Source organism: Notolepis coatsorum (assembly GCF_963971535.1).
Source record: "Notolepis coatsorum genome assembly, contig: SCAFFOLD_356, whole genome shotgun sequence".
In the NCBI taxonomy this organism is placed as follows: domain Eukaryota; kingdom Metazoa; phylum Chordata; class Actinopteri; order Aulopiformes; family Paralepididae; genus Notolepis; species Notolepis coatsorum.
The window spans coordinates 109,779-134,698 of record NW_028173982.1 but is presented as its reverse complement, the minus strand read 5'-3'; the positions used below and the strand labels follow the sequence as shown (position 1 = coordinate 134,698).

Genomic DNA, 24,920 nt, shown 5'->3' with positions numbered 1-24,920 from the left:
GCTGGTATGTTAGAGCTCTGTACAGATTACTGCTGGTATATTAGAGCTCTATACAGATTACTGCTGGTATATTAGAGCTCTGTACAGATTACTGCTGGTATATTAGAGCTCTGTACAGATTACTGCTGGTATTTTAGAGCTCTGTACAGATTACTGCTGGTATATTAGAGCTCTGTACAGATTACTGCTGGTATATTAGAGCTCTGTACAGATTACTGCTGGTATCTCTGTACAGATTACTGCTGGTATGTTAGAGCTCTGTACAGATTACTGCTGGTATATTAGAGCTCTACAGATTACTGCTGGTATATTAGAGCTCTACAGATTACTGCTGGTATGTTAGAGCTCTATACAGATTACTGCTGGTATATTAGAGCTCTGTACAGATTACTGCTGGTATGTTAGAGCTCTGTACAGATTACTGCTGGTATGTTAGAGCTCTGTACAGATTACTGCTGGTATGTTAGAGCTCTGTACAGATTACTGCTGGTATATTAGAGCTCTGTACAGATTACTGCTGGTATGTTAGAGCTCTGTACAGATTACTGCTGGTATGTTAGAGCTCTGTACAGATTACTGCTGGTATATTAGAGCTCTGTACAGATTACTGCTGGTATGTTAGAGCTCTGTACAGATTACTGCTGGTATGTTAGAGCTCTGTACAGATTACTGCTGGTATATTAGAGCTCTGTACAGATTACTGCTGGTATGTTAGAGCTCTGTACAGATTACTGCTGGTATATTAGAGCTCTACAGATTACTGCTGGTATATTAGAGCTCTGTACAGATTACTGCTGGTATGTTAGAGCTCTGTACAGATTACTGCTGGTATATTAGAGCTCTGTACAGATTACTGCTGGTATATTAGAGCTCTGTACAGATTACTGCTGGTATATTAGAGCTCTACAGATTACTGCTGGTATGTTAGAGCTCTACAGATTACTGCTGGTATGTTAGAGCTCTGTACAGATTACTGCTGGTATGTTAGAGCTCTGTACAGATTACTGCTGGTATGTTAGAGCTCTGTACATATTACTGCTGGTATATTAGAGCTCTGTACAGATTACTGCTGGTATGTTAGAGCTCTGTACAGATTACTGCTGGTATATTAGAGCTCTGTACAGATTACTGCTGGTATATTAGAGCTCTGTACAGATTACTGCTGGTATATTAGAGCTCTGTACAGATTACTGCTGGTATGTTAGAGCTCTGTAAGATTACTGCTGGTATGTTAGAGCTCTGTACTGATTACTGCTGGCATATTAGAGCTCTGTACAGATTACTGCTGGTATGTTAGAGCTCTGTACAGATTACTGCTGGTATATTAGAGCTCTGTACAGATTACTGCTGGTATATTAGAGCTCTGTACAGATTACTGCTGGTATGTTAGAGCTCTGTACAGATTACTGCTGGTATGTTAGAGCTCTGTACAGATTACTGCTGGTATATTAGAGCTCTGTACAGATTACTGCTGGTATGTTAGAGCTCTGTACAGATTACTGCTGGTATGTTAGAGCTCTGTACAGATTACTGCTGGTATATTAGAGCTCTGTACAGATTACTGCTGGTATGTTAGAGCTCTGTACAGATTACTGCTGGTATATTAGAGCTCTACAGATTACTGCTGGTATATTAGAGCTCTGTACAGATTACTGCTGGTATATTAGAGTTCTGTACAGATTACTGCTGGTATGTTAGAGCTCTATACAGATTACTGCTGGTATGTTAGAGCTCTGTACAGATTACTGCTGGTATGTTAGAGCTCTGTACAGATTACTGCTGGTATATTTGAGCTCTGTACAGATTACTGCTGGTATATTAGAGCTCTGTACAGATTACTGCTGGTATATTAGAGCTCTGTACAGATTACTGCTGGTATATTAGAGCTCTGTACAGATTACTGCTGGTATATTAGAGCTCTGTACAGATTACTGCTGGTATATTAGAGCTCTGTACAGATTACTGCTGGTATGTTAGAGCTCTGTAAGATTACTGCTGGTATGTTAGAGCTCTGTACAGATTACTGCTGGTATGTTAGAGCTCTGTACAGATTACTGCTGGTATGTTAGAGCTCTGTACAGATTACTGCTGGTATATTAGAGCTCTGTACAGATTACTGCTGGTATGTTAGAGCTCTGTACAGATTACTGCTGGTATGTTAGAGCTCTGTACAGATTACTGCTGGTATATTAGAGCTCTGTACAGATTACTGCTGGTATGGTAGAGCTCTGTACAGATTACTGCTGGTATATTAGAGCTCTACAGATTACTGCTGGTATATTAGAGCTCTGTACAGATTACTGCTGGTATATTAGAGCTCTGTACAGATTACTGCTGGTATGTTAGAGCTCTATACAGATTACTGCTGGTATGTTAGAGCTCTGTACAGATTACTGCTGGTATGTTAGAGCTCTGTACAGATTACTGCTGGTATATTAGAGCTCTGTACAGATTACTGCTGGTATATTAGAGCTCTGTACAGATTACTGCTGGTATATTAGAGCTCTGTACAGATTACTGCTGGTATATTAGAGCTCTGTACAGATTACTGCTGGTATATTAGAGCTCTACAGATTACTGCTGGTATATTAGAGCTCTGTACAGATTACTGCTGGTATGTTAGAGCTCTGTACAGATTACTGCTGGTATATTAGAGCTCTGTACAGATTTCTGCTGGTATGTTAGAGCTCTGTACAGATTACTACTGGTATATTAGAGCTCTGTACAGATTACTGCTGGTATATTAGAGCTCTACAGATTACTGCTGGTATGTTAGAGCTCTACAGATTACTGCTGGTATGTTAGAGCTCTGTACAGATTACTGCTGGTATGTTAGAGCTCTGTACAGATTACTGCTGGTATGTTAGAGCTCTGTACAGATTACTGCTGGTATATTAGAGCTCTGTACAGATTACTGCTGGTATGTTAGAGCTCTGTACAGATTACTGCTGGTATATTAGAGCTCTGTACAGATTACTGCTGGTATATTAGAGCTCTGTACAGATTACTGCTGGTATATTAGAGCTCTGTACAGATTACTGCTGGTATGTTAGAGCTCTGTACAGATTACTGCTGTTATATTAGAGCTCTGTACAGATTACTGCTGGTATATTAGAGCTCTGTACAGATTACTGCTGGTATGTTAGAGCTCTGTACAGATTACTGCTGGTATGTTAGAGCTCTGTACAGATTACTGCTGGTATATTAGAGCTCTACTGATTACTGCTGGTATATTAGAGCTCTACAGATTACTGCTGGTATGTTAGAGCTCTATACAGATTACTGCTGGTATATTAGAGCTCTGTACAGATTACTGCTGGTATGTTAGAGCTCTGTACAGATTACTGCTGGTATGTTAGAGCTCTATACAGATTACTGCTGGTATATTAGAGCTCTGTACAGATTACTGCTGGTATGTTAGAGCTCTGTACAGATTACTGCTGGTATGTTAGAGCTCTGTACAGATTACTGCTGGTATATTTGAGCTCTGTACAGATTACTGCTGGTATATTAGAGCTCTGTACAGATTACTGCTGGTATATTAGAGCTCTGTACAGATTACTGCTGGTATATTAGAGCTCTGTACAGATTACTGCTGGTATATTAGAGCTCTGTACAGATTACTGCTGGTATATTAGAGCTCTGTACAGATTACTGCTGGTATGTTAGAGCTCTGTAAGATTACTGCTGGTATGTTAGAGCTCTGTACAGATTACTGCTGGTATGTTAGAGCTCTGTACAGATTACTGCTGGTATGTTAGAGCTCTGTACAGATTACTGCTGGTATATTAGAGCTCTGTACAGATTACTGCTGGTATGTTAGAGCTCTGTACAGATTACTGCTGGTATGTTAGAGCTCTGTACAGATTACTGCTGGTATATTAGAGCTCTGTACAGATTACTGCTGGTATGGTAGAGCTTTGTACAGATTACTGCTGGTATATTAGAGCTCTACAGATTACTGCTGGTATATTAGAGCTCTGTACAGATTACTGCTGGTATATTAGAGCTCTGTACAGATTACTGCTGGTATGTTAGAGCTCTATACAGATTACTGCTGGTATGTTAGAGCTCTGTACAGATTACTGCTGGTATGTTAGAGCTCTGTACAGATTACTGCTGGTATATTAGAGCTCTGTACAGATTACTGCTGGTATATTAGAGCTCTGTACAGATTACTGCTGGTATATTAGAGCTCTGTACAGATTACTGCTGGTATATTAGAGCTCTGTACAGATTACTGCTGGTATATTAGAGCTCTACAGATTACTGCTGGTATATTAGAGCTCTGTACAGATTACTGCTGGTATGTTAGAGCTCTGTACAGATTACTGCTGGTATATTAGAGCTCTGTACAGATTTCTGCTGGTATGTTAGAGCTCTGTACAGATTACTACTGGTATATTAGAGCTCTGTACAGATTACTGCTGGTATATTAGAGCTCTACAGATTACTGCTGGTATGTTAGAGCTCTACAGATTACTGCTGGTATGTTAGAGCTCTGTACAGATTACTGCTGGTATGTTAGAGCTCTGTACAGATTACTGCTGGTATGTTAGAGCTCTGTACAGATTACTGCTGGTATATTAGAGCTCTGTACAGATTACTGCTGGTATGTTAGAGCTCTGTACAGATTACTGCTGGTATATTAGAGCTCTGTACAGATTACTGCTGGTATATTAGAGCTCTGTACAGATTACTGCTGGTATATTAGAGCTCTGTACAGATTACTGCTGGTATGTTAGAGCTCTGTACAGATTACTGCTGTTATATTAGAGCTCTGTACAGATTACTGCTGGTATATTAGAGCTCTGTACAGATTACTGCTGGTATGTTAGAGCTCTGTACAGATTACTGCTGGTATGTTAGAGCTCTGTACAGATTACTGCTGGTATATTAGAGCTCTACTGATTACTGCTGGTATATTAGAGCTCTACAGATTACTGCTGGTATGTTAGAGCTCTATACAGATTACTGCTGGTATATTAGAGCTCTGTACAGATTACTGCTGGTATGTTAGAGCTCTGTACAGATTACTGCTGGTATGTTAGAGCTCTATACAGATTACTGCTGGTATATTAGAGCTCTGTACAGATTACTGCTGGTATGTTAGAGCTCTATACAGATTACTGCTGGTATATTAGAGCTCTGTACAGATTACTGCTGGTATGTTAGAGCTCTGTACAGATTACTGCTGGTATATTAGAGCTCTGTACAGATTACTGCTGGTATATTAGAGCTCTGTACAGATTACTGCTGGTATATTAGAGCTCTGTACAGATTACTGCTGGTATGTTAGAGCTCTGTACAGATTACTGCTGGTATATTAGAGCTCTGTACAGATTACTGCTGGTATGTTAGAGCTCTGTACAGATTACTGCTGGTATATTAGAGCTCTGTACAGATTACTGCTGGTATATTAGAGCTCTGTACAGATTACTGCTGGTATATTAGAGCTCTGTACAGATTACTGCTGGTATGTTAGAGCTCTGTACAGATTACTGCTGGTATATTAGAGCTCTGTACAGATTACTGCTGGTATATTAGAGCTCTGTACAGATTACTGCTGGTATGTTAGAGCTCTGTACAGATTACTGCTGGTATGTTAGAGCTCTGTACAGATTACTGCTGGTATATTAGAGCTCTACTGATTACTGCTGGTATATTAGAGCTCTACAGATTACTGCTGGTATGTTAGAGCTCTGTACAGATTACTGCTGGTATATTAGAGCTCTACAGATTACTGCTGGTATATTAGAGCTCTGTACAGATTACTGCTGGTATGTTAGAGCTCTGTACAGATTACTGCTGGTATATTAGAGCTCTGTACAGATTTCTGCTGGTATGTTAGAGCTCTGTACAGATTACTACTGGTATATTAGAGCTCTGTACAGATTACTGCTTGTATATTAGAGCTCTACAGATTACTGCTGGTATGTTAGAGCTCTACAGATTACTGCTGGTATGTTAGAGCTCTGTACAGATTACTGCTGGTATGTTAGAGCTCTGTACAGATTACTGCTGGTATGTTAGAGCTCTGTACAGATTACTGCTGGTATATTAGAGCTCTGTACAGATTACTGCTGGTATGTTAGAGCTCTGTACAGATTACTGCTGGTATATTAGAGCTCTGTACAGATTACTGCTGGTATATTAGAGCTCTGTACAGATTACTGCTGGTATATTAGAGCTCTGTACAGATTACTGCTGGTATGTTAGAGCTCTGTACAGATTACTGCTGGTATATTAGAGCTCTGTACAGATTACTGCTGGTATATTAGAGCTCTGTACAGATTACTGCTGGTATGTTAGAGCTCTGCACAGATTACTGCTGGTATGTTAGAGCTCTGTACAGATTACTGCTGGTATATTAGAGCTCTACTGATTACTGCTGGTATATTAGAGCTCTACAGATTACTGCTGGTATGTTAGAGCTCTATACAGATTACTGCTGGTATATTAGAGCTCTGTACAGATTACTGCTGGTATGTTAGAGCTCTGTACAGATTACTGCTGGTATGTTAGAGCTCTATACAGATTACTGCTGGTATATTAGAGCTCTGTACAGATTACTGCTGGTATATTAGAGCTCTACAGATTACTGCTGGTATGTTAGAGCTCTACAGATTACTGCTGGTATATTAGAGCTCTGTCCAGATTACTGCTGGTATATTAGAGCTCTATACAGATTACTGCTGGTATATTAGAGCTCTACAGATTACTGCTGGTATGTTAGAGCTCTGTACAGATTACTTCTGGTATATTAGAGCTCTGTACAGATTACTGCTGGTATATTAGAGCTCTATACAGATTACTGCTGGTATATTAGAGCTCTGTACAGATTGCTGCTGGTATATTAGAGCTCTGTACAGATTACTGCTGGTATATTAGAGCTCTGTACAGATTACTGCTGGTATATTAGAGCTCTGTACAGATTACTGCTGGTATATTAGAGCTCTATACAGATTACTGCTGGTATATTAGAGCTCTGTACAGATTACTGCTGGTATATTAGAGCGCTGTACAGATTACTGCTGGTATATTAGAGCTCTGTACAGATTACTGCTGGTATATTAGAGCTCTGTACAGATTACTGCTGGTATGTTAGAGCTCTGTACAGATTACTGCTGGTATATTAGAGCTCTGTACAGATTACTGCTGGTATGTTAGAGCTCTGTACAGATTACTGCTGGTATATTAGAGCTCTTTACAGATTACTGCTGGTATGTTAGAGCTCTGTACTGCTACAGTCCATGGTACAATCTTAGTTTGTCTATAAAGCTTGACATGATCTTGCCCCACTTTATATCTCTGAGCTTCACTTTATATCTCCAAGCTTCACTTTATATTTCTGAGCTTCACTTTATATCTCTGAGCTTCACTTTATATCTCTGAGCTTCACTTTATATCTCTGAGCTTCACTTTATATCTCTGAGCTTCACTTTATATCTCCGAGCTTTGCTTTATATCTCCGAGCTTCACTTTATATCTCTGAGCTTCACTTTATATCTCTGAGCATCACTTTATATCTCTGAGCTTCACTTTATATCTCTGAGCTTCACTTTATATCTCTGAGCTTCACTTTATATCTCTGAGCTTCACTTTATATCTCTGAGCTTCACTTTATATCTCTGAGCTTCACTTTATATCTCTGAGCTTCACTTTATATCTCTGAGCTTCACTTTATATCTCCAAGCTTCACTTTATATTTCTGAGCTTCACTTTATATCTCTGAGCTTCACTTTATATCTCTGAGCTTCACTTTATATCTCCGAGCTTTGCTTTATATCTCAGAGCTTCACTTTATATCTCTGAGCTTCACTTTATATCTCCAAGCTTTGCTTTATATCTCAGAGCTTCACTTTATATCTCTGAGCTTCACTTTATATCTCTGAGCTTCACTTTATATCTCTGAGCTTCTCCACCAGAACATCTCAGTCAGGTCCCTCAGGTTATCTGGCCAGGGGCGTTGAGAGACCACGGACAGAAGACAGTAAGAAGCTGATCCATGGCCTCGGTGGTGCAAGAAGAATCTCCTTCACCAAAATATTCTGTTTCCTATCTTGACTTTTTTGGCACAAACTGTTTAAAGTGCTTCATAAATCAAATTAACTTGGCTCCCCTCGCTCTCTCTCTCTCTCTCTCTCCCTCTCTCCTACTATATATATATCTCTCTCTGTCCTACTATCTCTATCTCTCTCTCTATCTCTCTCTCTCCTACTATATCTATCTATCTCTGTCCTACTATCCCTATCTCTCTCTCCCTCTCTCCTACTATATATATATCTCTCTCTGTCCTACTATCTCTCTATCTCTCTCTCTCTCTCTCTCTCTCCTACTATATCTATCTATCTCTGTCCTACTATCCCTATCTCTCTCTCCCCCTCTCTCCTACTATATCTATCTATCTCTGCCCTACTATCTCTCTTTCTCTCTCTATCTATCTCTCTGTCCTACTCTCTCTCTTTCTCTGTCTCTCTGTCTCTCTCGCTCTCTCTCTCTCCCTCTGTCCTACTCTCTCTCTCTTTCTCTCTGTCTCTCTATCTCTCTCTCCCCCTCTCTCCTACTATATCTATCTATCTCTGCCCTACTATCTCTCTTTCTCTCTCTATCTATCTCTCTGTCCTACTCTCTCTCTTTCTCTGTCTCTCTGTCTCTCTCTCTCTCTCTCTCTCTCTCTCTCTCCATCTGTCCTACTCTCACTCTCTCTGTCTCTCTGTCTCTCTGTCTCTCTCTCTCCCTCTCTCTCCCCCTCCCCTCTCTCTAGGTGTTCCACAGAGAGAGAGTGGAGAAGTTCCATTTTAACTTCTCTCTGGAGAACCAGATACATAAAGAAGGGGAGTACATCAATGACAAGTAGGTCTGACAAGTTTCTCCCTCTGGCCAGGAGTCTGAATGATAAAACACTATTGTACGACTTAAAAAAGGTGTTAAATAATAATAATTGTCGAAAAATATGAAGGTGAAATTAATTTATTTGGTCAAAGTGAAAACAAAGACAAATTAAATGTTTGTTTGACACATACATGTAGACATTAATATCTCTCTAAGACACACATACATGTAGATATTAATATCTCTCTCTGAGACACACATACATGTAGACATTAATATCTCTCTGAGACACACATACATGTAGACATTAATATCTCTCTCTCTGAGACACATATACATGTAGATATTAATATCTCTCTCTGAGACACACATACATGTAGACATTAATATCTCTCTGAGACACACATACATGTAGACATTAATATCTCTCTGAGACACACATACATGTAGACATTAATATCTCTGAGACACACATACATGTAGACATTAATATCTCTCTCTGAGACACACATACATGTAGACATTAATATCTCTCTCTGAGACACACATACATGTAGACATTAATATCTCTCTCTGAGACACACATACATGTAGACATTAATATCTCTCTGAGACACACATACATGTAGACATTAATATCTCTGAGACACACATACATGTAGACATTAATATCTCTCTCTGAGACACACATACATGTAGACATTAATATCTCTCTCTGAGACACACATACATGTAGACATTACTATCTCTCTGAGACACACATACATGTAGACATTAATATCTCTCTGAGACACACATACATGTAGACATTAATATCTCTCTCTGAGAGACACATACATGTAGACATTAATATCTCTGAGACACACATACATGTAGACATTAATATCTCTCTGAGACACACATACATGTAGACATTAATATCTCTCTGAGACACACATACATGTAGACATTAATATCTCTGAGACACACATACATGTAGACATTAATATCTCTCTCTGAGACACACATACATGTAGATATTAATATCTCTCTGAGACACATACATGTAGACATTAATATCTCTCTCTGAGACACACATACATGTATACATTAATATCTCTCTCTGAGACACATACATGTAGACATTAATATCTCTCAGAGACACACATACATGTAGACATTAATATCTCCCTCTGAGACACACATACATGTTGACATTAATATCTCTCAGAGACACACATACATGTAGACATTAATATCTCTCTCTGAGACACACATACATGTAGACATTAATATATCTCTCTGAGACACACATACATGTAGACATTAATATCTCTCTCTGAGAAACATATACATGTAGATATTAATATCTCTCTCTGAGACACACATACATGTAGACATTAATATCTCTCTGAGACACACATACATGTAGACATTAATATCTCTCTCTCTGAGACACATATACATGTAGATATTAATATCTCTCTCTGAGACACACATACATGTAGACATTAATATCTCTCTGAGACACACATACATGTAGACATTAATATCTCTCTCTCTGAGACACATATACATGTAGATATTAATATCTCTCTCTGAGACACACATACATGTAGACATTAATTAAGATTTTTAATTGGGACAGAGCACACGGTCATCCCTGGTCAAGAGAGATGTCTATGATTTTTTCTTCCACTGACTTGAGTATGATTTTTATGAACAATTTGCAGTGTAAGGTTCACATAATTAAAACAAAATTATCAACAATCCATCAGGATAAGTGGAAGGTGGAGATTTTGAAAAAACCTAAACTTAGAAAATATATTGCAATTAAAAATGAGTATTTTACTGAACCTTATGTAATGTTAAACTTAAAGAGAAGACGGAGGTCTCTGTGTGCCCAGTTGAGGTCTGGCACCCTGCCATTGGCTGTGGAAGTGGGTAGATTCCAGGGTAAACCTGAGGAGGAGCGGTTGTGTGTTCTGTGTGATCTGGGAGTGGTGGAGGATGAATATCATTTTGTTTTTTATTGCCCTTTGTACACCACTTTGAGGAGGGCTTTATTTGAAAAAATTCAAATTGTAAACCCAGATTTGTTTTGGCAGTCTGAGAGCTGTATGTTGAGTTGTTTTTTTGTGGAGGACATCTTCGGTTTTGCAGGATTTTTGGAGAAGGCATGGCACCTGAGACAAAACACACTGTATCCTATATAATTGTATTTGAATTCACCTTGCTTTTCTGTTTATTTACATTGAGTACAGCTTGTGTTATATTACGTTTTATTGTATTTTTTTTGTATTCTTTTGTATGGCCATCTTGGTCTATGTCATTTGTTAAGAAATTGGTAAAGTATATTATTATATACGTATTGTTATGTGTCTTGTAAGCCCATATGGGCTGGGCATACATCTGTATGTACTGTAAGACACGAAAATAAAAAATATCAAATCAAATCAAAAATACATGTAGACATTAATATCTCTGGGACACACATACATGTAGACATTAATATATCTGAGACACACATACATGTAGACATTAATATCTCTCTCTGAGACACATACATGTAGACATTAATATCTCTCTGAGACACACATACATGTAGACATTAATATCTCTCTGAGACACACATACATGTAGACATTAATATCTCTGAGACACACATACATGTAGATATTAATATCTCTCTCTGAGACACACAGACATGTAGACATTAATATCTCTCTGAGACACACATACATGTAGACATTAATATCTCTGGGACACACATACATGTAGACATTAATATCTCTCTCTGAGACACACATACATGTAGACATTAATATCTCTGAGACACACATACATGTAGACATTAATATCTCTCTCTGGGACACACATACATGTAGACATTAATATCTCTCTCTGAGACCCACATACATGTAGACATTAATATCTCTCTCTGAGACACACATACATGTAGACATTAATATCTCCCTCTGAGACACACATACATGTAGACATTAATATCTCTCTCTGAGACACACATACATGTAGACATTAATATCTCTCTGAGACACACACATATATGTAGACATTAATATATCTGAGACACACATACATGTAGACATTAATATCTCTCTCTGAGACACACATATATGTAGACATTAATATATCTGAGACACACATACATGTAGACATTAATATCTCTCTCTGAGACACACATACATGTAGACATTAATATCTCTCTCTGAGACACAGATACATGTAGACATTAATATCTCTCTGAGACACACATACATGTAGACATTAATATCTCTCTGAGACACACATACATGTAGACATTAATATCTCTGAGACACACATACATGTAGACATTAATATCTCTCTCTGAGACACATACATGTTGACATTAATATCTCTGAGACACACATACATGTAGACATTAATATCTCTCTCTGAGACACACATACATGTAGACATTAATATCTCTCTGAGACACACATACATGCAGACATTAATATCTCTCTCTGAGACACACATACATGTAGACATTAATATCTCTCTGAGACACACATACATGTAGACATTAATATCTCTCTCTGAGACACACATACATGTAGACATTCATATCTCTCTCAGAGACACACATACATGTAGACATTAATATCTCTCTCTCTGAGACACATATACATGTAGATATTAATATCTCTCTCTGAGACACACATACATGTAGACATTAATATCTCTCTGAGACACACATACATGTAGACATTAATATATCTCTCTCTGAGACACATATACATGTAGATTTTAATATCTCTCTCTGAGACACACATACATGTAGACATTAATATCTCTCTGAGACACACATACATATAGACATTAATATCTCTATCTGAGACACACATACATGTAGACATTAATATCTCTCTGAGACACACATACATGTAGACATTAATATCTCTATCTGAGACACACATACATGTAGACATTAATATCTCTCTCTGAGACACACATACATGTAGACATTAATATCTCTATGAGACACACATACATGTAGACATTAATATCTCTGAGACACACATACATATAGACATTAATATCTATCTGAGACACACATACATGTAGGCATTAATTAATATCTCTCTCTGAGACACACATACATGTAGACATTAATATCTCTCTCTGAGACACACATATATGTAGACATTAATATCTCTCTCTGAGACACATACATGTAGACATTAATATCTCTCTGAGACACACATACATGTAGACATTAATATCTCTCTGAGACACACATAGATGTAGACATTAATATCTCTCTCTGAGACACACATACATGTAGACATTAATATCTCTCTGAGACACACATACATGTAGACATTAATATCTCTCTGAGACACACATACATGTAGACATTAATATCTCTGAGACACACATACATGTAGACATTAATATCTCTCTCTGAGACACACATACATGTAGACATTAATATCTCTGAGACACACATACATGTAGACATTAATATCTCTCTCTGAGACACATACATGTAGACATTAATATCTCTGAGACACACATACATGTAGACATTAATATCTCTCTCTGAGACACATACATGTAGACATTAATATCTCTCTGAGACACACATACATGTAGACATTAATATCTCTCTGAGACACACATACATGTAGACATTAATATCTCTCTCTGAGACACACATACATGTAGACATTCATATCTCTCTCAGAGACACACATACATGTAGACATTAATATCTCTCTCTCTGAGACACATATACATGTAGATATTAATATCTCTCTCTGAGACACACATACATGTAGACATTAATATCTCTCTGAGACACACATACATGTAGACATTAATATATCTCTCTCTGAGACACATATACATGTATATTTTAATATCTCTCTGAGACACACATACATGTAGACATTAATATCTCTCTGAGACACACATACATATAGACATTAATATCTCTATCTGAGACACACATACATGTAGACATTAATATCTCTCTGAGACACACATACATGTAGACATTAATATCTCTATCTGAGACACACATACATGTAGACATTAATATCTCTCTCTGAGACACACATAAATGTAGACATTAATATCTCTATGAGACACACATACATGTAGACATTAATATCTCTGAGACACACATACATATAGACATTAATATCTATCTGAGACACACATACATGTAGGCATTAATTAATATCTCTCTCTGAGACACACATACATGTAGACATTAATATCTCTCTCTGAGACACACATATATGTAGACATTAATATCTCTCTCTGAGACACATACATGTAGACATTAATATCTCTCTGAGACACACATACATGTAGACATTAATATCTCTCTGAGACACACATAGATGTAGACATTAATATCTCTCTCTGAGACACACATACATGTAGACATTAATATCTCTCTGAGACACACATACATGTAGACATTAATATCTCTCTGAGACACACATACATGTAGACATTAATATCTCTGAGACACACATACATGTAGACATTAATATCTCTCTCTGAGACACACATACATGTAGACATTAATATCTCTGAGACACACATACATGTAGACATTAATATCTCTCTCTGAGACACATACATGTAGACATTAATATCTCTGAGACACACATACATGTAGACATTAATATCTCTCTCTGAGACACATACATGTAGACATTAATATCTCTCTGAGACACACATACATGTAGACATTAATATCTCTCTGAGACACACATACATGTAGACATTAATATCTCTCTCTGAGACACACATACATGTAGATATTAATATCTCTCTCTGAGACACACAGACATGTAGACATTAATATCTCTCTGAGACACACATACATGTAGACATTAATATCTCTGGGACACACATACATGTAGACATTAATATCTCTCTCTGAGACACACATACATGTAGACATTAATATCTCTGAGACACACATACATGTAGACATTAATATCTCTCTCTGGGACACACATACATGTAGACATTAATATCTCTCTCTGAGACCCACATACATGTAGACATTAATATCTCTCTCTGAGACACACATACATGTAGACATTAATATCTCCCTCTGAGACACACATACATGTAGACATTAATATCTCTCTCTGAGACACACATACATGTAGACATTAATATCTCTCTGAGACACACACATATATGTAGACATTAATATATCTGAGACACACATACATGTAGACATTAATATCTCTCTCTGAGACACACATATATGTAGACATTAATATATCTGAGACACACATACATGTAGACATTAATATCTCTCTCTGAGACACACATACATGTAGACATTAATATCTCTCTCTGAGACACAGATACATGTAGACATTAATATATCTCTGAGACACACATACATGTAGACATTAATATCTCTCTGAGACACACATACATGTAGACATTAATATCTCTGAGACACACATACATGTAGACATTAATATCTCTCTCTGAGACACATACATGTTGACATTAATATCTCTGAGACACACATACATGTAGACATTAATATCTCTCTCTGAGACACACATACATGTAGACATTAATATCTCTCTGAGACACACATACATGCAGATATTAATATCTCTCTCTGAGACACACATACATGTAGACATTAATATCTCTCTGAGACACACATACATGTAGACATTAATATCTCTCTCTGAGACACACATACATGTAGACATTAATATCTCTGAGACACACATACATGTAGACATTAATATCTCTCTCTGAGACACACATACATGTAGACATTAATATCTCTATGAGACACACATACATGTAGACATTAATATCTCTGAGACACACATACATATAGACATTAATATCTATCTGAGACACACATACATGTAGGCATTAATTAATATCTCTCTCTGAGACACACATACATGTAGACATTAATATCTCTCTCTGAGACACACATATATGTAGACATTAATATCTCTCTCTGAGACACATACATGTAGACATTAATATCTCTCTGAGACACACATACATGTAGACATTAATATCTCTCTGAGACACACATAGATGTAGACATTAATATCTCTCTCTGAGACACACATACATGTAGACATTAATATCTCTCTGAGACACACATACATGTAGACATTAATATCTCTCTGAGACACACATACATGTAGACATTAATATCTCTGAGACACACATACATGTAGACATTAATATCTCTCTCTGAGACACACATACATGTAGACATTAATATCTCTCTGAGACACACATACATGTAGACATTCATATCTCTCTCAGAGACACACATACATGTAGACATTAATATCTCTCTCTCTGAGACACATATACATGTAGATATTAATATCTCTCTCTGAGACACACATACATGTAGACATTAATATCTCTCTGAGACACACATACATGTAGACATTAATATATCTCTCTCTGAGACACATATACATGTAGATTTTAATATCTCTCTCTGAGACACACATACATGTAGACATTAATATCTCTCTGAGACACACATACATATAGACATTAATATCTCTATCTGAGACACACATACATGTAGACATTAATATCTCTCTGAGACACACATACATGTAGACATTAATATCTCTATCTGAGACACACATACATGTAGACATTAATATCTCTCTCTGAGACACACATACATGTAGACATTAATATCTCTATGAGACACACATACATGTAGACATTAATATCTCTGAGACACACATACATATAGACATTAATATCTATCTGAGACACACATACATGTAGGCATTAATTAATATCTCTCTCTGAGACACACATACATGTAGACATTAATATCTCTCTCTGAGACACACATATATGTAGACATTAATATCTCTCTCTGAGACACATACATGTAGACATTAATATCTCTCTGAGACACACATACATGTAGACATTAATATCTCTCTGAGACACACATAGATGTAGACATTAATATCTCTCTCTGAGACACACATACATGTAGACATTAATATCTCTCTGAGACACACATACATGTAGACATTAATATCTCTCTGAGACACACATACATGTAGACATTAATATCTCTGAGACACACATACATGTAGACATTAATATCTCTCTCTGAGACACACATACATGTAGACATTAATATCTCTCTGAGACACATACATGTAGACATTAATATCTCTCTCAGAGACACACATACATGTAGACATTAATATCTCTCTGAGACACACATACATGTAGACATTAATATCTCTCTGAGACACACATACATGTAGACATTAATATCTCTCTGAGACACACATACATGTAGACATTAATATCTCTGAGACACACATACATGTAGACATTAATATCTCTCTCTGAGACACACATACATGTAGACATTAATATCTCTCTCTGAGACACACATACATGTAGACAAATAATATCTCTCTCTGAGACACATACATGTAGACATTAATATCTCTCTGAGACACACATACATGTAGACATTAATATCTCTCTCAGAGACACACATACATGTAGACATTAATATCTCTCTCTGAGACACACATACATGTAGACATTAATATCTCCCTCTCAGACACATACATGTAGACATTAATACCTCTCTGAGACACACATACATGTAGACATTAATATCTCTCTCTGAGACACACATACATGTAGACATTAATATCTCTCTGAGACACACATACATGTAGACATTAATATCTCTCTCAGAGACACACATACATGTAGACATTAATATCTCTCTGAGACACATACATGTAGACATTAATATCTCTCTCTGAGACACACATACATGTAGACATTAATATCTCTCTCTGAGACACACATACATGTAGACATTAATATCTCTCTCTGAGACACACATACATGTAGACATTAATATCTCTCTCTGAGACACACATACATGTAGACATTAATATATCTCTCTGAGACACACATACATGTAGACATTAATATCTCTCTCTCTGAGACACATATACATGTAGATATGAATATCTCTCTCTGAGACACACATACATGTAGACATTAATATCTCTCTGAGACACACATACATGTAGACATTAATATATCTCTCTCTGAGACACATATACATGTAGATTTTAATATCTCTCTCTGAGACACACATACATGTAGACATTAATATCTCTCTGAGACACACATACATATAGACATTAATATCTCTATCTGAGACACACATACATGTAGACATTAATATCTCTCTGAGACACACATACATGTAGACATTAATATCTCTATCTGAGACACACATACATGTAGACATTAATATCTCTCTCTGAGACACACATACATGTAGACATTAATATCTCTCTCTGAGACACACATACATGTAGACATTAATATCTCTCTGAGACACATACATGTAGACATTAATATCTCTCTGAGACACATACATGTAGACATTAATATCTCTCTGAGACTCACATACATGTAGACATTAATATCTCTCTCTGAGACACACATACATGTAGACATTAATATCTCTCTCTGAGACACACATACATGTAGACATTAATATCTCTCTCTGAGACACACATACATGTAGACATTAATATCTCTCTGAGACACATACATGTAGACATTAATATCTCTCTCTGAGACACATACATGTAGACATTAATATCTCTCTGAGACACACATACATGTAGACATTAATATCTCTGAGACACACATACATGTAGACATTAATATCTCTGAGACACACATACATGTAGACATTAATATATCTCTCTGAGACACACATACATGTAGACATTAATATCTCTGAGACACACATACATGTAGACATTAATATCTCTCTCTGAGACACACATACATGTAGACATTAATATCTCTCTCTGAGACACACAGACATGTAGACATTAATATCTCTCTGAGACACACATACATGTATACATTAATATCTCTCTGAGACACATACATGTAGACATTAATATCTCTGAGACACACATACATGTAGACATTAATATCTCTCTCTGAGACACACATACATGTAGACATTAATATCTCTCTCTGAGACACACATACATGTAGACATTAATATCTCTGGGACACACATACATGTAGACATTAATATCTCTGAGACACACATACATGTATACATTAATATCTCTCTCTGAGACACATACATGTAGACATTAATATCTCTCTGAGACACACATACATGTAGACATTAATATCTCTCTGAGACACACATACATGTAGACATTAATATCTCTCTCTGAGACACACATACATGTAGACATTAATATCTCTGGGACACACATACATGTAGACATTAATATCTCTCTCTGAGACACATACATGTAGACATTAATATCTCTCTGAGACACACATACATGTAGACATTAATATCTCTCTGAGACACACATACATGTAGACATTAATATCTCTCTCTGAGACACACATACATGTAGATATTAATATCTCTCTCTGAGACACACAGACATGTAGACATTAATATCTCTCTGAGACACACATACATGTAGACATTAATATCTCTGGGACACACATACATGTAGACATTAATATCTCTCTCTGAGACACACATACATGTAGACATTAATATCTCTGAGACACACATACATGTAGACATTAATATCTCTCTCTGGGACACACATACATGTAGACATTAATATCTCTCTCTGAGACCCACATACATGTAGACATTAATATCTCTCTCTGAGACACACATACATGTAGACATTAATATCTCCCTCTGAGACACACATACATGTAGACATTAATATCTCTCTCTGAGACACACATACATGTAGACATTAATATCTCTCTCTGAGACACACATACATGTAGACAAATAATATCTCTCTCTGAGACACATACATGTAGACATTAATATCTCTCTGAGACACACATACATGTAGACATTAATATCTCTCTCAGAGACACACATACATGTAGACATTAATATCTCTCTCTGAGACACACATACATGTAGACATTAATATCTCCCTCTCAGACACATACATGTAGACATTAATACCTCTCTGAGACACAGATACATGTAGACATTAATATCTCTCTCTGAGACACACATACATGTAGACATTAATATCTCTCTGAGACACACATACATGTAGACATTAATATCTCTCTCAGAGACACACATACATGTAGACATTAATATCTCTCTGAGACACACATACATGTAGACATTAATATCTCTCTCTGAGACACACATACATGTAGACATTAATATCTCTCTCTGAGACACACATACATGTAGACATTAATATCTCTCTCTGAGACACACATACATGTAGACATTAATATCTCTCTGAGACACACATACATGTAGACATTAATATCTCTCTCTGAGACACACATACATGTAGACATTAATATATCTCTCTGAGACACACATACATGTAGACATTAATATCTCTCTCTCTGAGACACATGTACATGTAGATATTAATATCTCTCTCTGAGACACACATACATGTAGACATTAATATCTCTCTGAGACACACATACATGTAGACATTAATATATCTCTCTCTGAGACACATATACATGTAGATTTTAATATCTCTCTCTGAGACACACATACATGTAGACATTAATATCTCTCTGAGACACACATACATATAGACATTAATATCTCTCTGAGACACACATACATGTAGACATTAATATCTCTATCTGAGACACACATACATGTAGACATTAATATCTCTCTCTGAGACACACATACATGTAGACATTAATATCTCTCTCTGAGACACACATACATGTAGACATTAATATCTCTCTGAGACACATACATGTAGACATTAATATCTCTCTGAGACACATACATGTAAACATTAATATATCTCTGAGACTCACATACATGTAGACATTAATATCTCTCTCTGAGACACACATACATGTAGACATTAATATCTCTCTCTGAGACACACATACATGTAGACATTAATATCTCTCTCTGAGACACACATACATGTAGACATTAATATCTCTCTGAGACACATACATGTAGACATTAATATCTCTCTCTGAGACACATACATGTAGACATTAATATCTCTCTGAAACACACATACATGTAGACATTAATATCTCTGAGACACACATACATGTAGACATTAATATCTCTGAGACACACATACATGTAGACATTAATATATCTCTCTGAGACACACATACATGTAGACATTAATATCTCTGAGACACACATACATGTAGACATTAATATCTCTCTCTGAGACACACATACATGTAGACATTAATATCTCTCTCTGAGACACACAGACATGTAGACATTAATATCTCTCTGAGACACACATACATGTATACATTAATATCTCTCTGAGACACATACATGTAGACATTAATATCTCTGAGACACACAAACATGTAGACATTAATATCTCTCTCTGAGACACACATACATGTAGACATTAATATCTCTCTCTGAGACACACATACATGTAGACATTAATATCTCTGGGACACACATACATGTAGACATTAATATCTCTGAGACACACATACATGTAGACATTAATATCTCTCTCTGAGACACATACATGTAGACATTAATATCTCTCTGAGACACACATACATGTAGACATTAATATCTCTCTGAGACACACATACATGTAGACATTAATATCTCTCTGAGACACACATACATGTAGACATTAATATCTCTGGGACACACATACATGTAGACATTAATATCTCTCTCTGAGACACACATACATGTAGACATTAATATCTCTCTGAGACACATACATGTAGACATTAATATCTCTCTCTGAGACACATACATGTAGACATTAATATCTCTCTGAGACACACATACATGTAGACATTAATATCTCTGAGACACACATACATGTAGACATTAATATCTCTGAGACACACATACATGTAGACATTAATATATCTCTCTGAGACACATACATGTAGACATTAATATCTCTGAGACACACATACATGTAGACATTAATATCTCTCTCTGAGACACACATACATGTAGACATTAATATCTCTCTCTGAGACACACAGACATGTAGACATTAATATCTCTCTGAGACACACATACATGTATACATTAATATCTCTCTGAGACACATACATGTAGACATTAATATCTCTGAGACACACAAACATGTAGACATTAATATCTCTCTCTGAGACACACATACATGTAGACATTAATATCTCTCTCTGAGACACACATACATGTAGACATTAATATCTCTGGGACACACATACATGTAGACATTAATATCTCTGAGACACACATACATGTAGACATTAATATCTCTCTCTGAGACACATACATGTAGACATTAATATCTCTCTGAGACACACATACATGTAGACATTAATATCTCTCTGAGACACACATACATGTAGACATTAATATCTCTCTCTGAGACACACATACATGTAGACATTAATATATCTGGGACACACATACATGTAGACATTAATATCTCTCTCTGAGACACATACATGTAGACATTAATATCTCTCTGATACACACATACATGTAGACATTGATATCTCTCTGAGACACACATACATGTAGACATTAATATCTCTCTCTGAGACACACATACATGTAGATATTAATATCTCTCTCTGAGACACACAGACATGTAGACATTAATATATCTCTGAGACACACATACATGTAGACATTAATATCTCTGGGACACACATACATGTAGACATTAATATCTCTCTCTGAGACACACATACATGTAGACATTAATATCTCTGAGACACACATACATGTAGACATTAATATCTCTCTCTGGGACACACATACATGTAGACATTAATATCTCTCTCTGAGACCCACATACATGTAGACATTAATATCTCTCTCTGAGACACACATACATGTAGACATTAATATCTCCCTCTGAGACACACATACATGTAGACATTAATATCTCTCTCTGAGACACACATACATGTAGACATTAATATCTCTCTGAGACACACATATATGTAGACATTAATATATCTGAGACACACATACATGTAGACATTAATATCTCTCTCTGAGACACACATATATGTAGACATTAATATATCTGAGACACACATACATGTAGACATTAATATCTCTCTCTGAGACACACATACATGTAGACATTAATATCTCTCTCTGAGACACACATACATGTAGACATTAATATCTCTCTGAGACACACATACATGTAGACATTAATATCTCTGAGACACACATACATGTAGACATTAATATATCTCTCTGAGACACATACATGTAGACATTAATATCTCTGAGACACACATACATGTAGACATTAATATCTCTCTCTGAGACACACATACATGTAGACATTAATATCTCTCTCTGAGACACACAGACATGTAGACATTAATATCTCTCTGAGACACACATACATGTATACATTAATATCTCTCTGAGACACATACATGTAGACATTAATATCTCTGAGACACACAAACATGTAGACATTAATATCTCTCTCTGAGACACACATACATGTAGACATTAATATCTCTCTCTGAGACACACATACATGTAGACATTAATATCTCTGGGACACACATACATGTAGACATTAATATCTCTGAGACACACAAACATGTAGACATTAATATCTCTCTCTGAGACACACATACATGTAGACATTAATATCTCTCTCTGAGACACACATACATGTAGACATTAATATCTCTGAGACACACATACATGTAGACATTAATATCTCTCTCTGGGACACACATACATGTAGACATTAATATCTCTCTCTGAGACCCACATACATGTAGACATTAATATCTCTCTCTGAGACACACATACATGTAGACATTAATATCTCCCTCTGAGACACACATACATGTAGACATTAATATCTCTCTCTGAGACACACATACATGTAGACATTAATATCTCTCTGAGACACACATATATGTAGACATTAATATATCTGAGACACACATACATGTAGACATTAATATCTCTCTCTGAGACACACATATATGTAGACATTAATATATCTGAGACACACATACATGTAGACATTAATATCTCTCTCTGAGACACACATACATGTAGACATTAATATCTCTCTCTGAGACACACATACATGTAGACATTAATATCTCTCTGAGACACACATACATGTAGACATTAATATCTCTGAGACACACATACATGTAGACATTAATATATCTCTCTGAGACACATACATGTAGACATTAATATCTCTGAGACACACATACATGTAGACATTAATATCTCTCTCTGAGACACACATACATGTAGACATTAATATCTCTCTCTGAGACACACAGACATGTAGACATTAATATCTCTCTGAGACACACATACATGTATACATTAATATCTCTCTGAGACACATACATGTAGACATTAATATCTCTGAGACACACAAACATGTAGACATTAATATCTCTCTCTGAGACACACATACATGTAGACATTAATATCTCTCTCTGAGACACACATACATGTAGACATTAATATCTCTGGGACACACATACATGTAGACATTAATATCTCTGAGACACACATACATGTAGACATTAATATCTCTCTCTGAGACACATACATGTAGACATTAATATCTCTCTGAGACACACATACATGTAGACATTAATATCTCTCTGAGACACACATACATGTAGACATTAATATCTCTCTCTGAGACACACATACATGTAGACATTAATATCTCTGGGACACACATACATGTAGACATTAATATCTCTCTCTGAGACACATACATGTAGACATTAATATCTCTCTGAGACACACATACATGTAGACATTGATATCTCTCTGAGACACACATACATGTAGACATTAATATCTCTCTCTGAGACACACATACATGTAGATATTAATATCTCTCTCTGAGACACACAGACATGTAGACATTAATATCTCTCTGAGACACACATACATGTAGACATTAATATCTCTGGGACACACATACATGTAGACATTAATATCTCTCTCTGAG

General features: G+C 36.2%; 1 protein-coding gene across 1 annotated transcript in view; it reads left to right on the top strand.

The window, feature by feature from the left end:
* Nucleotides 1–24,920, top strand: part of LOC311247653 (synaptic vesicle glycoprotein 2B-like) — a gene marked incomplete at both ends in the record, with an annotated part of 161,147 nt that overhangs the window by 34,375 nt on the left and 101,852 nt on the right. Inside the window, one exon of the mRNA XM_084338666.1 lies at nucleotides 8,768–8,856. Coding sequence (XP_084194792.1) covers nucleotides 8,768–8,856 — 89 coding nt within the window. The remainder of the gene's footprint in view (nucleotides 1–8,767; nucleotides 8,857–24,920) is intronic.